Genomic DNA, 17316 nt, shown 5'->3' with positions numbered 1-17316 from the left:
CTAAAATTAAAAAAATATAATTTTCTAATGTACTGTGTAACATAACATGAATTTTACTATATTTTATAGCTACATACCGTAATGAATATACTCGCCCATAAATAGTGGTCTGCCTCCAACAAACTGACAGTAAAAACATAAGCAGGTGCTGGTTCCATGTAACCGTGTTTTGGTAAAGTACCATCTAGTTATGTAGGGAATGACTTGTACAGCTGCTGTCTCTACGTTGGTAGTAGGGACATTTTAGCAGCAGAAGAGTGTCAATGTGCAAACACTGATCTCCCTGCACCTAAAGATGACCTCCTATAATAGTGATACATAACAATCTGACAGCTGACAAGCGGACATAGGACAGTCTGTTCATCATACTGGCATTGAGTGTGCATGTGTGAATCCTCTTACTTACAGTATGTGTAGTGATGAATTTATGAAAGTGAAAAGGGGAGATTGGATTGTGATGGGGGGGAAATAACTATATCCCACGATTTATCTGGACTGGAAGGTTACTTTTGTGCTGACCTGACAAAAATTATAATTTTTTAAGCTCTAAATTCTTCTAAATGCAAACCACTCTAAAACCAGCTAAATGTCACCTCCTGAAAGCCATGAGCACCAAGGCAAAATGAGTGCCATGACAAAATGGTATTACTGCTGCCTGGCATGGTAATGTCATTCTGAACATGCTATAGATGTACAGTAAGGTCTGCTAATTCCTTACAGACACCCTACCTGCCACCAAATGAGATTTACAACCCAACTAGCTTTGACATGTGCACTATCTTAGTGTTTCAGGCTCATCCTTTAGTGGCCAGTATCAGCCTGTGAAGCTCTTCCCTGTACAGCACAGCAGAATGTTTTGAATTATATTCACATATGTACCAAGCAAAAATTTCAGCAACTGCCACCTTCCTGACCACAAAGCATTCCTTATTGGTTAAATGCAGCTCCTAACGCTCTCACATGCAACATGGGAGCTCTCCCTTGTAACTCTCCATTTACATTGGACTGCCTGATAACACACCTGCCTGTCCATCATTAACCATCACTAGCAAGAATGTTTTACATTCTTAAAAACGATGGCAATAGATGCCAGACAGCAAAATCTCCTGTCCTACCAAGCCATCTGTCTACTGCATAATTACAATACATTACCATTTCAGGGGTGCGCTTATTGGGGCAATGTCAGATTGAATGTATTTTATATTTACCATAAAAATCCAAAAGAGCGGCCCTAAAGTGACACAAAACTCAGGAGTTAAACCTTAAAAATGCATTCAAGTACTTTACCTATTAACAGAAATGTATCTTATTTGTGTATCACTCGGCTGTAGATCCTCAAATCATCTCTGAATTGGTGCTGACAATGTCCTTCCTTCTGGAGGGTGGCTACTTTTATTCCCTATGGTCCTTGGGCGTGTTGTAAAGTATCCACCGCTCCAAGCTCACTCCCATGATGGACTATAATCTCATGTTTAGTTTACTAATTTGTATTGAAGTTATAGTCTATCACAGGAGCGAGCTGTAAGTGTCTGAGACCATTTCTGTCTCAGCTGGTGCCTTTTCTCATACCAATCACTCAGCTTTTATCTTTCATTTTTCCACACAACTTAAATAAAAATGTAAAAGCTGAGACAACGTTTGTCTCGGACACTTTTTTTCCCCCCAAAATATTTGATGCAAGAGTGTCTGCATGACAGTCAAGACACTAACACTTTCAGAAGGAGAGCTCAGCAATGGCAGACTCCTTGTTTCTCTCATGACAAGTTTTCTTCAACTGTTGTGTTGAATTGATTCGTTTTTTCAAGTTAATCTGTATTGAATGAAATGACTTGGTAAAGTCCATAACAATGCAGAGAAGGTTACACAGGAGGCAAGTGTATAAAATGTAGAAGTCTGTGTTGAGTGACATTTGGAAGGGCGGTGGGATGTATACCATAGAATTCACACTACAGAACTTGTGTTAGTTTTATTATGGCCACCTACTCCATAGAAGAAATAAGGAATAGTGTAACACGGTTTGTACTAGAGGTATCTGCACAGTAGATGAACATGTATCCATACGCTGAGGGGAGAGAACAAACGGGGATAAGTAATGTAACACAAGTGTGTTGTTTTTGCACACAGAACGGAAGGCATACAGAACACAAAACACGGTAACAAGTATGTAATGTACACTGCATGCCAGGGTGCAAGAGAATATGGTGATAACGTCTAGAGGGTATAGTTTGCAGCAGTGTCCCCCCCCCCCCTTGGTGTGGTGGTATGGGTTACCCAACATCTAGCCTCCCTTGTGTACACTGTTGACGGTGACCTCTAATTGTGCAGAAATGTTTTCCTAAGAAATCATTTATATCTATGAATAATTGAAATATTTATTGACATCTGCAATCTATAGGATTTATTCTTCGCTAAAACTATCAACTTCAAGGATTGAATTACTGTGAAAGCAAAGTTATTATCAGCACTTAACTCCTTTGTGGAAGGTTTAGTGTCATTTCCTGAAAACCTTCAATACAAGATTAGACCTGTTTACAGCGTTTTGCAATCCCCTACATTGGTCATTTGGGTCCCTATTGGGATGTTTTCAAACATGTAACAAAACACTTTCATTATTTTAAACCTATCAAATATGTTTCCTAAACATTTTAGCCAGTATTGTGGTATGCTCCAACTGTACAGTTGGTCCAAGTAAAGGACTCAAAAATATTAAGCAAGTGGATCAGCATGACACACTGGGATTGGTTTACTATTGGAGTAGAGCATGTTCAACTTGCAAAGTGAATGTTCACTTAGCAATCACGTGCAAGCAAAAAAAAAAATCAAGATTTTTGCTTGCACGTGTTTGCATGATTTAAGTGAACAACCGTTAGTAAATGAACCCCATTGTCTAATATCTGAAACTCGATTGATAGACTTGCTTAGTAAGTGGCCTCGAGATACCCACCACAGACTTTCTGTAACTGGGGGGAAACAAAGTATTTTTGCTTGCATGTGATTGGATAATTGAAGTCAGCAGAGGTTCACCTTATTCACTAAGGCTCTGTTCACACCTAGGCGTATCGAATAAATGCGCGTTTCGTGACGTGCGTTTTTACCACGATTCGCTGTAAAAAACCGCGCGACAAACGCGCGTTTCCAAGGGCTACTTGGCCGTATCCCAATGGAAACGCGCGTCAAAAACGCCGCAAAGAAGCTCATGTACCTTTTCAGACGTAGGCATTTGTAGCGCGTTCAGGCGGGCTGAAATACGGCAAGGTGTGAACCATACCCATAGAAAACAATATGATTTTCATGTTTGAGCGTTTTGTAGAGCGTTCGTAGAGCGTTGAACGCGCTACAAAATGTACAGGTGTGAACCAGGCCTAAACTAAATCAAAATGACCTTTGCAAAGTAAACAAACTATGTTCCTTTAGTGAATAAACCCCATTGTACACAAACCCCTTAGATGACTGACCCATTCAAGAGTCAATGGTTGTTTTTGTTCCCATTACATAATTCTACATTATATATTTAATAACATAAAAGGGAATGTTTATAAAGTAGTGAATCTGGCCTTCACCAAATATTCACTACAAGGTGCATGTGTTTTAAATGTGAATACATTACTAGTGAATATTTTGGGGTGAAAGTCATATTCAACGTTTATAAATATGCCCCCAAGTGTAAGCTGATAATAAACTCATGGGAAACGACATTTCCGCCCAAAGCTCACATGACATTTTTTACAGAATTTAGCCATCTTGTTACTCCCACAAACACTCACACTGCCTGGTATCTGCTGCAGAAAAGAGTACTGTGTGAGGCCAGAAGTACCCCTCACTATAGAACCAGCCGGGCGCCATGTACGATTCCAGCCAAGGTACAGATGTCATAAATACAAGGTGATTGATTTGCACTATTTAGTGACCTTTGGTTACCTTAGACATTAGTCATAGATCATTGAATGTGGCTTATATCTTATCTTTCAACAGGCTTTGTCATATAATTGTCAAATAATAATGACATCTATAACAACACTCCAGTAGTAGATACGGGTATGGTTATTTTGTTTCAATGCTGGCATGGATAGCACGCTGACATGCGGAAAGCCAAGTGACCTTCTCCTCTTCTGTTTGTGTGAAACAAATCCACCTCCGTTTGGGTCCTTGTAGAACAAACGCATTCTTCACATCTATAGATTTAGAAATGACAGTTAAATACAATAAGAATCATACTAATGGTGCCGGACTCACTGTTAATATTATGTAAGTCACATATTGCTTAATCTGATTTCATTGCACACAGAGAGCTTCTCATGATGTGCATCAGAAGTTGGAGCAAGTCAGATAGAGCCCACCTCATTTCCTGGCTGGAGCAATGACCCGTGCACCAGATTTTGGTGTTCTTAGGGCATTCTAGAATTAAAGGAAAACTTGGTTCCTTCAGGTGTTTAGTACATAGTCCAGGGTTCATACCTAATATGTAGTTTGAAGACGCCATCGGTTTGCTTTAAAGAAATCCTGTACTGACAAACATGGAGGCTACCATTGCTGACCACCTTTTAAAAATGCTAGTTGCCTGTCTGCCTCTGGCTGCAATATTTTCGGACTCACTGGCCAACAACATGACATGTAGAAAGTCAAAGTGAATCTCTGGATCTGCTTATTTGTTTTGACGTGGTGAAATTATTAACCCTTCCACTGCTTCTTATTTTGCACCTCAGGTGGCCGGACGAATCATACATTTTCTGAAAATAGAATTGACAGATGGTACTGCTCATTGTGTACTTCCTATAAATAGTTGCTTTATATTTGCTACGGTGGAGGCAGTGGCATAACAATTACCAAAGCGACCCAGGTGCACACTATGGGGCACAGAGGGGCCGGCCGGGACATTCCTGATGCCCTGCTGGGCCGCTATGGCATCTCACGCCGCTGGCTGTCACTGGCGGCTGTGAAGAGGAACACACCGCTTTTCAGATCACTGACAGTGATCTGTGCAGCGGCGTGTTCCTCTCCACAGCCGCTGCTGAGTCAATGAGAGCCAGCAGCGACGGTGGAGCAGGCTGGACCCAGCAGTGGAGGACGAGGCAAGGCCAGGGGGTTGGCATTAAAGGAGGAGGCGGGGCTCAGGTAAGGAGTGTGACCCTGCAGAGCCCACCTTAGAGTGTCTATGGTGGGCTCTGCAGGGTCACCCTCAGGTGAGCTGTGTGGGATCTCAATTGGGCTCTGCAAGGGGTGTAACTAGAGATCAAAGGGGCCCTGTGATTTCTAGTTACGCCCCTGGGTGGAGGTCACCAATGGCAGCCTCCATTTTCTCTATTTACAGGTTTTCTTTAGGTAACAGCCGGTTAGAGAAGAATGCCTTTGTAGAATGAAAGACTTTTATGTTCTTTACATTTTCCTCACAGACAGAATTCAGTTGTATGTGTGAACCTACATTTAGTATCTGGAATGTCTTCCACCAGCAATCGCCCTAAAGAGACTGAAGCCATAAACTGGTACGAGGTTGATGGTACATGCTTGAATGGGGTATAGGAAATATGACAACTGGATATCACCAGTGCATCATTGAAGAGAAAAAGACACAGGTCACTGATGTGCTCATAGATCCTGGGGAAACAAAGGAAAGAAAGTCACCTTTTATCAGAAAAGATTGTTTCATTCATTTGATAGTGGCTAAGTCACTGATACCCAGATATTGGAGAGGACAAACTACCCACACTCAGAGAATGAAAAAAGCATATGTCTGATTACGTTAACCCCTACCAGTCTGCCATCTGTATATAAATGTTTTCCCAGCATGTGCTCAGAGGTAGGAGACATGTAAATAATAACGTTTGAAGTCATTTAAAAGCCTTTGTATGTCCCTCTGAACTATTGTGTGGTTTACCAGTGCATACTGAAAGGCCTGGAAAAATTATACTATATGGAAAAGAATACTACTGATCTATATATACATACCATACATTATTCTCATAGATTATTACCTCAGGGATGCACTTATGTCTTCATTAGCAGATTTGAGCAGAGCCACATCTTGTTTGCAAATGAGATGTCTGTTAGCTTCTATTAGATTCTAAAATAAAGAGCAGCAGCATTTTATGTTCATTTTTACAAAATATTAGATAAAATTAAAAGACCATTACTTCAATAATGGATCCACACCACTTCCACTACATTTAGTGCACGTTGCCGCCCTAATTACAATTGACATGCATTTACATCTGTTTTCTATGCCTTGCATTGTGGTAAAGTGCATTTGTTTGTGTTGCGTTTTGTGTACGTTTCTTTCCTTAATGCGTATTGCTGTGATGTGCTTAAACTAACCAAGTTCCATTTTTACCCAGCGCCAATGAAACACGTTGATGTCAACTGAGAGAGGTGAAACAATGAATTTGCATTTTGCCTGCACTAAACAACACAGCCCGCCCGGTGTAAATAGGCCCTAATACACACCATAGGGTCATTGCTGTAAAATGCTGCAAGGAGTTGCGATAATATCCAAGGAGCAGTAACCCAAAATGACCCATCAGCTTTCATCTTTTAACAGTATAGTTGTAAGTATAATAAAAGTTGACCGCAGCATATGGTTACTGCATTTTGACCTGGCTCACTGCTTTCCTGAGGCCTCATTGCCAGAAGAAGGATTGTGGGATGGTTAAGGGGAGAGAAGCAGAGAAACAAATAGTTTTACTGTCCTTTCCATCATAAATCATCAGTTCCATTTCAAAATCTGGAGCAGCTGTGCATGGCAGCCAATCAGCTTTTCTCTTTCATTTTTAAATCTTAACTGAACAAACTAAAGAGAGAAGCCGCTTGGTTGCCATGGGCAACTGCTCCAGATTTTGTTTGCTCCAGTTTTGAGAAATGCCCCCCAATGTGTTTTGGTGCTGCATTTCTTTCTGTAACATGCTAGGAATTCTGCAAAGGATAAGACTTTAGCCTTTTTTCAGAATCACGTCATAAAGGAAACCTACAAGCCTTACCAGGTTTTTTATACTTCTTGCTCATTTCCCTGCAATATTAACCAACAAGCGGCTTGTTCCAGAACATGAGACTAGGAGGTCACATGACCACTGTAAATTGGGGGCTGTCTCTGCCAACTTCATCTTTTTACAGATTTCACAAGACATTTCCCTTCTCCCTCACTTTACTTTGGCTTTGTTAATACATTGGCAGTTGATGGGCAAGGGGGGGGAGGGGGGAGGGCAGAACTGCTGATAGGTAGGTGTTACAGATGTCTTTGTAGTAGAGTAACTGGTTGTTTAACAGCAATATTGTTATTTGCCATAAGGCATTTTAATTACAGCAAATCATATTATTTGTGCTAAATAATGATTGGCGTGGCAAACAATACATTTATTATAGTTTGTGAATTGTCCAATTGGCTAGAGGACAGCAGGGTAGCAAGGGAATAAGTCGTAGTCCACCAAAGTATACATAAAATCTAAAGAAACTGTCACCAACTAAAAAAAACTGCAGGCAAAAGCACAGAAAAGTCAAATATTTCCTTTCCATAAATTATTATTTATTCACTTGCAATGTGCTTTTGAACTTGCCAAACATTTTGACTACTCCAGGAAAAGTAAATTCCCATTTACACCCCCTCCCTCCTTGCACGCATGCCAAGAGTGTCAAATTACTTTCTGTGCTGGTCCAGCTCCTCCACCACATCCCTTACCTCCATACATAAGCTTATACATAGCTGCCAGGGGATAATCAAAGAGGAATACTTTACAGTGACATTTGAGTGACAGCTACATGCATACAATTCAATAAATACACATATACAGTAATCTTATGGGAAGGTTATTGGTGAGATAAAAGGTCTCTTTAAATAAATGGTCGTAGATGGTTACAGCATGACTGAAGAGAAGAAGTTCAGTTCTGCTATCACCAGAGGTAAGATTTTTACCTGACCTCATGGAAGGGGCCATCCTATGTGTAGAAAGACACAAAAGAACTTAGATAAATTTGCAGTTCTACAATGCCAACTTACGGGACAGCCTCGGATGGTCTTCTGTAGATGTGTCAGCTCTGTGTCCTTTTCTAAGGTGGATTTCACCTGTTAAAATGTCATTATTAGTGAAAATGTGTTTCATGTAGAACTGAAACCAAAACTTAATTTTTAGTTTAGAGTATAAAAGGTTGGTAACTGTCAGCTTGGTACTGCTGTCTATGTAACTGTGGGAAGGACTCCCCCTGTCCTATAGACACCATCATTGCCTCCAGGACAGGACAAGAGGGCAAATCTCCCACAGAGATACTACCCCTACATCAGGGGCGTAACTAGAAATCACAGGGCGCCATAGCAAAATTTTGTATGGGGCCCCGTGATTGCTAGTTATGCCACTTGCAGAGCCACAGCGGCTGGCTGTCACTGACACAGCTCCGCAGCAGCTGTGAGGGAAAATGCGCCGTGGCCGCTGCTGAGCTGTCTGTGACAGCCAGCACCCCAACATTACATAGCGACCCAGGCGGCCCTGGCCGGGCCCCATAGCGGCCGCCTGGGTCGCTATGGCGATTGTTACGCCACTGCCCTACATACATACGCATGCATAATGCTGTGTTGCTGATGGAAGAATACTTTGTTCATGGTTCTATCACAAGAACATGTGTATCAGACCAAAGGTTTTATTCTATTTAAATTGGTCAATTGTGTTTGAACTAAAGAACCAGCAGTAAAATGTCTAACAGACCTTCAAAAGCCAGTTGCCCATGCACTTTATGATCACTGATTTCTTATAATGGGTAATCAATACTTGTTTGATAATTATATACAGTACTTACTATTGGACAAAATAAAAAAATAAATAAAAAAGCCATAATGCAATAAATCGCTGAACTATACGACTATATTAAAGGCTGCAGGTGCCGAAAAGTACTTGTTGATCCACCGGAAATCCAGTGAGTTCCTAATCTACTAAGCACTCTGACTGTGCTGCACTGAAATGTCAAACAATGTTATAAGCCCTGCCCAATTCATCTCTGTGAACTACAGAACACTCCCACAGTATCAATACACCACGGTGTCGCTCCAGGTCGGTTAACGCTTGCATGCCACAGTCAGGTGCTCGTCACTGGTAATACTGTTGCAGAAAAAGTGGATAATGGTACACCGACATATTCCAAAAGCTACTCATCCATACAAACAGATTTTTCCAACAAACAGGAGCTTTGTCATCGAGATGAATTAATCAAACCAAGCAGACAGAATCTGAAGCAGCTGTGCATGGCAACCAATCAGCTTTTCTCTTTCATTTTCAAAGCTTAATTGAACAAACTGAAGAGAGAAGCTGATTGGTTACTATGGGCAACTGCTCCAGTTTTGATAAATTCCCTCCATAGAATTTTAGAAGAAATTAGAAATAATGCTTAATCATAGAATTTAGAAATAGAATCATTCTATGAGTAAGCACTTGTGTGTATGAAACATGTTAGAATTTCCTGTTCATCTGTGTAATTGATTTTATAAAGCAATAAAGAAACTGCTTTTGGAATATGCCATTGTGTCACTATTCACTTTTTCTGCTACAGAACACTGCCCATGGTTTTGTGATGAGCAGAGGGAGGTATTCCTTCCGTAATCCAAATTAGGAAAAAAGCAGCCTGGTGTGACAACAGTGCTCCTCCATAGACATAGTACAGTGGATGGGCATTGTCACCCTAGGACAGGAAGTGTGTTACAGTCAGAATCACCAAGTGAAAATAAAGGAGAAATGCCTGAAAAGGAAACTAATGCAGCCATTATATCTAAGGACTGGTAGGCTGCAATATATATATAATTTTGTTGTTGGGTTAGATAGATAAACTGTAATTCAATTTTGCAGAAAATATTACCCAATACTGAAACGTGAGAGAATCAGTATGCATCAAAAATTACCAACCCGCAAAATGAAATCCTTGTACTGCTTCATCTCTGTAATAGCTGTGCTTAAATCATTGCGATCTGGATGCTCTGGAGGAGTATGAAGGCGAAGAGCATACAAAAGGTTCACATACTCTTCAAATCGAGCAGCCGGGAATAACAGCAATTCCTGTAAACTAAAGGAAAATAGACAAATATCCCATTACAATATTAAGGTCTAGTTACAATCCACTGATTCTGGTTGCAATGCTTTCCTGGCTCCATTGCAAAAAAGTATGAAATGCACATTTGAATGACACCCTATAAGAAGCCCAGCTCATGGGACAACAACTTAAGCACCAGCACACTGAGGGTGATTGACACTGCAGTTAACCCTTTACATACACACATGGTAGCCTTCATCACACATTTTAAAGGAAATATGCACCAGGTCAAATTGCTGTTGCAATTTGACCTTTAAGGAATGTCTGCATCACTGACGCACCCAGACAGGAATGTACGTGTTTGTATTACAGTAGCTCTTCACAGAGGTGTCGTTTTTAATTTGTAGTTACAGAACTCAGAGATTTAGTTTAACTATTTTCAAATATTGTTTTAATTAAAAGAAAAATGGTGCAGAAAAAATACATAAAATATATTACAAAACAGACATAAGCAACAGTAAAGTAAAAGGGTTTTAAAAGTGAAACAATACTTAAGTTCAGTTCAGAGATCAGATTGCTTGTAAAGTATGTCCAAACTGATGAGCAAGAATCACTGACCCACTTAACGTGATTCTCTGTATTCCTAATTGCAATGGTAAAATGAGAGCACCGGTTACTAAATGCAACCATCTTTTCTTGTCCCTGGAGAGTTCCTAGAGAGGGTAACACAGAGTCCGAGGGGTGTGGTATAGGAGTGCTGGAATATTTTAGATTGCTTCAGCGGACTCTCCCCTACTGCCAGCTATCCTGGGCATATCTTTATGTACAATATATGACAAGATTGTACAATCCAAAGACCAGCATATTATTAAACATAAAGAAATAAGGTTTTGTTTAATTCCAAATTTGCTATGGATCTGATTTACATTTCTCTTAGGTGTCCATGTAAACCTTGTAATATACGCGTGCTTAGTAGTGACTAACTGATTGGTGTTCCTATACATTAGTGTAACCACTTTTTTTTACTCCATTACAGTAAGAAGAAATATGAAGACTGTATGAAACTTTTTCAGTGCAGTTGCAGTTTCAGTGCAGTTCAAAGGTGTATTCCTGAGCTGTTCTGCAGACTGTTTAGGACTATTGAAGACAGAAAAATCTATGACAGGGCTTATTAGAAGTCTTTTGAAGACCCTCCAGTGGAGGTTTGTGATATCTCTGCATTCTGTCTTAGCTGACATGTGTTATGTCAAATGTTCACTGGTTGCCTAGAACAGACAGATTTAAATCTGACTTTTTTTGTTACTTAAAGCTGGGGAGAATGAGGGTGGCACTGTGTTCAGTAGTACTCCCACAATCTTTCAACACAGCTTAGGGCCATGCAATTTAATCATAAACACCCCCACCCACCTTTCCTGGATTACAATGATTGGCCACACGGGTTACAATAGGGGAAGATTCTCAGCACATCAGGGGCGTCATTTCTTAAGGCTCCCGCCTGCTTAAGTGTGATATGCTGAAGAAGGACTGACAACACACTCAGGAGCATTGTTTTAGACACCATAACCTTTTTGTTTGTTTTTTACAGAGAAGGTTGTAGATTTTTTTTTTAAAAACAATATATAAATGTAGTAATCTTATATGACTATACTTGATGCTTATACTTATACTCAGACCCAACAACTGGGGTCTGTTCATCAAGAATTAAAAACAACACAGGATTTACCATTTTCAATGCTGATATACATTAATGCTGTAACTGTTGATTGGATCACACCTAACCCTCCCTTAGCCCTATCTCTAATACTGCCATGCTAACATTCAATTAAGGAGAAAAGAGGACTACAATAGGGCTAGCAGAATACTGTTCTGAAAGAAATTTGTAGGCTGACATTAATGACCTTTCTTCCTGAAAATGTTTGTCTCTACTGGCTTAGAAATGTTCAGAGTCACTGGCCCAGAACAGTTAAGAGGATCAGGGGTTCCAAGTCAGTGAGTGTGGTGTCCGGCAGCTACCATTTTCAAAAAAACATCGGCCATGGCAGCCTACATCTTTCTCTCATAACAGCTGCCCTTTAAATGGAACACTCCTGAAATACAATAATTCTTACTAGAAGAAAGGAGATTACCTCCCTCATTGCCCTCTTTCTTCATAGCATTAGGTCTACCAGTATGTGACAGGTGCATTTTTACATTTACATTAATCAGAGCAGAAACATATTAAATCTATGGGTCATTTCATATGAGGTGTTGAGATAGAAGCAGAATCACAAACACTTGTTTTCCATTGGATTATTAGTCTGCTCGGTGTTACTGATTGAACATACACAATGGCCGTTTTTCTTCTGTGGAGTGCATAGTGTTTTTTTGTCACTAAATTTAGAATTTATACAATGAAATGAAAAGTACATCTCTTCTTTAAAAACAATCTGCTTACTTACCTCATCATTTTAGTTACAACAGTTTGATCATGTCTTTTCAAGAAAGCTCGGAAGGTTGGCGTAGCTTCTCTGCACTACAAATACATAAATCAGCTTTATATGTATTAAAACATAACATAATTGTACATATAAAGCATAGATACACAATCCTTGATGATAACACAATGACATTTCTTGTCTACAGACCACTCTAGCAGGTGATTCACACTGAAAGTGGATATATCTCAGAGCATTTATTGGGGTATTTTATTAGATAACTTGACTTTCTTGCAGCTGTTGCTCTACAGGGATGTTGACTGCACTTCCAAGCATGCAGATAGCCTCTAAAGTGAATACAGAAGGGGTCAGGGACTCAGGGGTGAGAGTTAGGGTAGGGAGTTGGTTTGAGCTGATGGGGCCAGAAATTAGAAGGCCATGTCTTGTTGCATCACAAATTGTTCCAGATGTGCTTCCTGCTGGGTATGGCTGTTTAGTGTGGTGCAGGCTTACATCTGTACATGTCAATGCTAAAGCACATGTACAGTAATTTATTTGGGATAATTTTTTTTTTAAATGGCGCAGATACCTGTCGCACATGAGAAACCAACACAGTGTTAACACTACACTGCCCAAAGCCCCCCTTTTCCCCCGGGGAATGTGCAGGGATTGCTCTGGGATAGAGATAGCAGCAGTAAATGCCATTTCAGGTTTCTGCTGTCTGTACTTGTGCAGTATGATCCCATAGTCTTCTATGGGGCCCGGAAAACAATCTGGTTTAGATCAGCATGGGTGGAGGGAAAGAGGGGGAGGGGAGTTGAGAAAACATTCAGAAAATGCTGTTTGAAAGTTTACTTAGTTGAATCAATGATAAGGAAATTATATATGTGTTTTTCTATTTATTGTATGATGATTTTAAACAATAAAGCATTCTTCTTATTAAACTCTGAAATGCTTTAACCCTTTCGCTGCCAAGCCCTCCGGAACATTTTTCAAATCAGCTGGCCAAGCCATTTTTGAATTTTCTGCAATTTGGGGGGGCGCCCGGTATTTTTAAAATTAGCGGTCATCAGCGGCTTGTGAGCCGCTTATGACAGCTATTAATTTAAAGGGGACAGTCTGCTGAACAGTTCTACTATAAGCTGATGGTCGCTAAAGCGACCATCAGCTTATAGTAGAACTGTAAATGCCAGGTCCGTACGACGTACTGAGCTGGCCAGCTGGAAGCACTTTTGTAGCTCCGTACGACGTACGTCCTTGGCAGCGAAAGGGTTAAAACATATTAGCCAAGATCTCAAACATAATTTTAAAAAAGGTCAGATTCAATAAGCTGGAAGTTCCCTAAAATATATGGAAAGTACTTATTGCCTTTTATTTTGGAAAGCCCCCTTCCTAAGTCCTCATAGTGTACACATCACGTGGCCAGCATTGCAGATCAAATATGAATATGTTGTTCCACTGTGGTGTGCTGCTGCATACAATTTAACATGTAGTGCATGAAGGTAGCCAGTTCATGAAGAATGTGAAATAAACCAGGCCTGTACCTTTTTTAATGCAGTGCACCATAACACAAGACACATGTGCTGCAGTGCATTTGGAATCTGCTGTGTTTGTGGATTGGGGTATCATTTTAAATAAAAGGCACCTCAACTTTAAGCACAGAGTGCCATGTGCTACCATGTATTGAGGTAATACAGTAGGTCTGAAGGGGGCTAAAGACTAACTACACTTTTAAAAAACCTAATTCTAATGACTTCTCCTCCCAATGCTAACTAAACCCCCTTGCACTTACCTTAGATCAACAGTCAGTGCGGTCAAGGAGCCTAGACCATGTTGGGTGGCACTCAGTCAGAGAAGCTTCCTTCCAGACTTACAAGTAGACAGCTTTTGCTTTGAAGAACCCAGTACCCTAATATTGCATTTCCTTGCCACCCAGCACCCCTGACTCTGAGCCTCCCTGACACTGTGCCCCAACACTGCACCTTTCTGCCAACCGGCAACTCTGCCAATGCATATTACATCACTGCTCCCCCTGTCCCTACTAACCCCATCACTGCTCCCACCTTGTCACCTTTGCAGGGACATGCAGAGAGGAGGAGAGGTGGAACCTGGAGATTCTGGGATCTCTGCCCACTCTGCATTTGACTTCACCTACTTCCTTCCCCCTCTGGTAACCACCTTCTCCACAGTACAGCGGGTAGATGCAGATCATCACCCAGATTTGCTTCAACAGCGGGATGACCTGGGAGAGGACCGTGTGTCTCCCGAGTTCTCTGGGTGAATTTGACAGCTATGGACTGGGCAACTATGCTTCTATGTTCAAGCTGTGCTGTGCACACTATGTGTGTCCCTGGGGGAAGGGAGTGAGATGCACACTTCCTAAAGGGAAACACTGAGACCGCCCACCACCTGCATTACAACTGAACTCTTTTCCAGGTCTGGCAGTCAGCTTTAAGAAACCTAACACCCAATTCTTTTACTCATGAAGGTAAGCATTTCATTGAAAATACAATGCCACTATGTATCACTCCTACACTACTCCACCTCATTTTATAATATATTGTACATACAATACAATATCCACATCAGGATGAAACTAAGAAACTCCATTTTACTTCCTGTATTCATCATGAGCATACCTTGTCAATTGTTTTTAGAATCACTGTGTAGTTGTTGAAAAAATTGGTGTATATCTTCAGCTTTGATCCAAATTTCATAAACACATCTCCCAAACATTGTGCGGGTCCCCATTCCTGAAGTCTGTCTATCAACTCATTTAAGAGCTGCCTGGAGCAGAAGAAGATGTATTTTGATACTATTTAGTATTTCCAACTGCAGCTTTAGCAAACATTAGGATGCGCACTATGCCTACATCTGTCTGATGGTGTAAAGGACACCTGAAAGAATGGAAGGGCTACCATTGCTGTCCATTCCTACTGCTAATGCTGATTCACTGGCTGTCCTGCTACTGCATTGCTTTCAATGCTTTATGGTTTACTGACCTGGGACAAGTATAGAAAAAGGGAACTCAGACACTTTTCTGAAACATTTAAAGCATGCACGTTATGGATCTGTGACTCAAAGTATTTAAGCCAGACAGCCAGGCAAGTATGTTTTAGAAAAAGATAATCAATGGCATCTTTAGTGCATCTTTCAGTCATTTTTATACTACTTATCTAAGCTATTCAGGAAGGTAACAGGCTGCTAACAAAGTACAGACTAGCTTATATAGAACAGTTGCATAAATATATAAAACATATCTCCAATAAAGCTGGTGTGGTAGGTAGTGATACTGCATGGGTAATCAACTTTGGTTTGGAAAGTAACGTCAGGGCCGGGTTTCCCACAAGGCCAACCGAGGCCCGGCCTTGGGGCAGCAGTGGTGTGGAATGCCTATCTCCCGATGCCCGGGACATGCAGTTCCAGGAGCTGGGCGAGTAGTTGTTTTCTAAATTTAGCCCTGCTTTGGGCAAGCAGGGCTATATGTACAGCGGGGAATCCGCCGCATATTTTGTACAAGTGATCATGGAGATGTCGCCAAGATCACTTGTATGCAGCCTGCATACAGGGGAGCGCATTGAGGAACCTGGCATTGGGGCAGCAGACAGAGTAAATCCGGCCCTGAGTAACGCCACAGACCAAAACTACCAAATGCCCTTTTTGTGCCATATTTTGCCTAAACTGGAAGTTAACAGAGAACAGGCTGCACATCAGGGTGTCAAACGTCTCAACTTCTGGGGTACAGATATTTTAGATCCAGAGGTACAAACATAAAAAAGTAAGACCTTACACATAATTTAATGTTTTTACTTCATATCTAGTCATCATTTAAGTTAAAGAATCAGCATCACCATATTGTTCTAGCTACTGTAAGGGAGTGCTTCTGCACACTGGCCAGCATAAAGGTAAATGGTCATGTGTCTGTAGATGACTATTCGAAAGACAGTGAGGAAAAGAAGTATAGATGACGGGTAACTGAACTGTATACTCATTAATAAGAGGCTAAATGGGTGACTAAGATGCATGCTGGTCACTAGTGGGTATCAACATATATTTAAATGAATGTCAATTCAGCTGGAACTCTCATTGTTTGATGTTGTTGGACCTCATCTTTGGAGCATAAAAATGATTTTCGCTAAATGATTTACTACAGTCGGCGGCACACAGTCTAGTATGATCCATAGGCACTTAACCCATAAGTGAAGATAATTTGCACTAAAGAGGGGATACCCTAAAGTACACACTGCAGTTACACTAACAACCAAATACCATTCATCTTTTGTTGTTCTACATATACTTTGCCGGGATCTAATGACAACATAACATACAGTAAGAACATGCACATACTTGTTGATTTGTAAAATATTGACAATATCAGAGAAGATGATTTGCATGTTAGAAATGCTCAGGATTGCACGATTTGATGACAGTGCTGACTTCAGTGGGGCGGCATAGATGTCTCTAATGATCTCCAGGACTTGTACATACTGCCTCTCACTCTCAAGGAGTTCTTGAGCAAACCTTGAACGTTTGTCTCCTACATCCACTAGAAGTTTATTATCCTGAGTATAAAACAAAGAAAAACATTTCAGACAGGGTTACTACAACTTTACCTTTGAGGTCAGAAGAACACGGGCATTGGGGTTGTAGATGAACATGATTTTCACAATCAACCTCACATACACTATCAAAGGTCCCATAAGTTTCAAAACTCAACGGAAACAATCACCATCATGAAGGACATTTGATTCTGAGGGAGGAGCCAAAGTCAAGGGAGATTGCTGTGTATAAATGACTCCTACATTTTCACTAACCAAAGCAGTGAGACAGCAAACATGTTATATTATAAACAAGAATACTTACAGGGCTATTCACAAAACGGTGAAGAGTGTGGAGAAGGCAGGAGAAG

General features: G+C 40.7%; 1 protein-coding gene across 1 annotated transcript in view; it reads right to left on the bottom strand.

The window, feature by feature from the left end:
- Positions 1–3998: 3998 nt before the first annotated feature.
- Positions 3999–17316, bottom strand: part of ECT2L (epithelial cell transforming 2 like) — a 37161-nt gene continuing 23843 nt past the window's right edge. Inside the window, exons 15-22 of the mRNA XM_018567330.1 lie at positions 16755–16969; positions 15047–15194; positions 12432–12505; positions 9870–10026; positions 7982–8047; positions 5970–6058; positions 5420–5592; positions 3999–4172 (exon numbers count right to left, since the gene is read on the bottom strand). Of these exons, the coding sequence (XP_018422832.1) occupies positions 4042–4172; positions 5420–5592; positions 5970–6058; positions 7982–8047; positions 9870–10026; positions 12432–12505; positions 15047–15194; positions 16755–16969 (1053 nt within the window). The 3' untranslated portion in view covers positions 3999–4041. The remainder of the gene's footprint in view (positions 4173–5419; positions 5593–5969; positions 6059–7981; positions 8048–9869; positions 10027–12431; positions 12506–15046; positions 15195–16754; positions 16970–17316) is intronic.

Source organism: Nanorana parkeri, unplaced genomic scaffold, assembly GCF_000935625.1.
Source record: "Nanorana parkeri isolate BGI_ZX_2015 unplaced genomic scaffold, ASM93562v1 scaffold1031, whole genome shotgun sequence".
Lineage (NCBI taxonomy): Eukaryota > Metazoa > Chordata > Amphibia > Anura > Dicroglossidae > Nanorana > Nanorana parkeri.
Note: the sequence above shows the minus strand (reverse complement) of the source record. Positions and strands in the feature narration are given on the sequence as shown.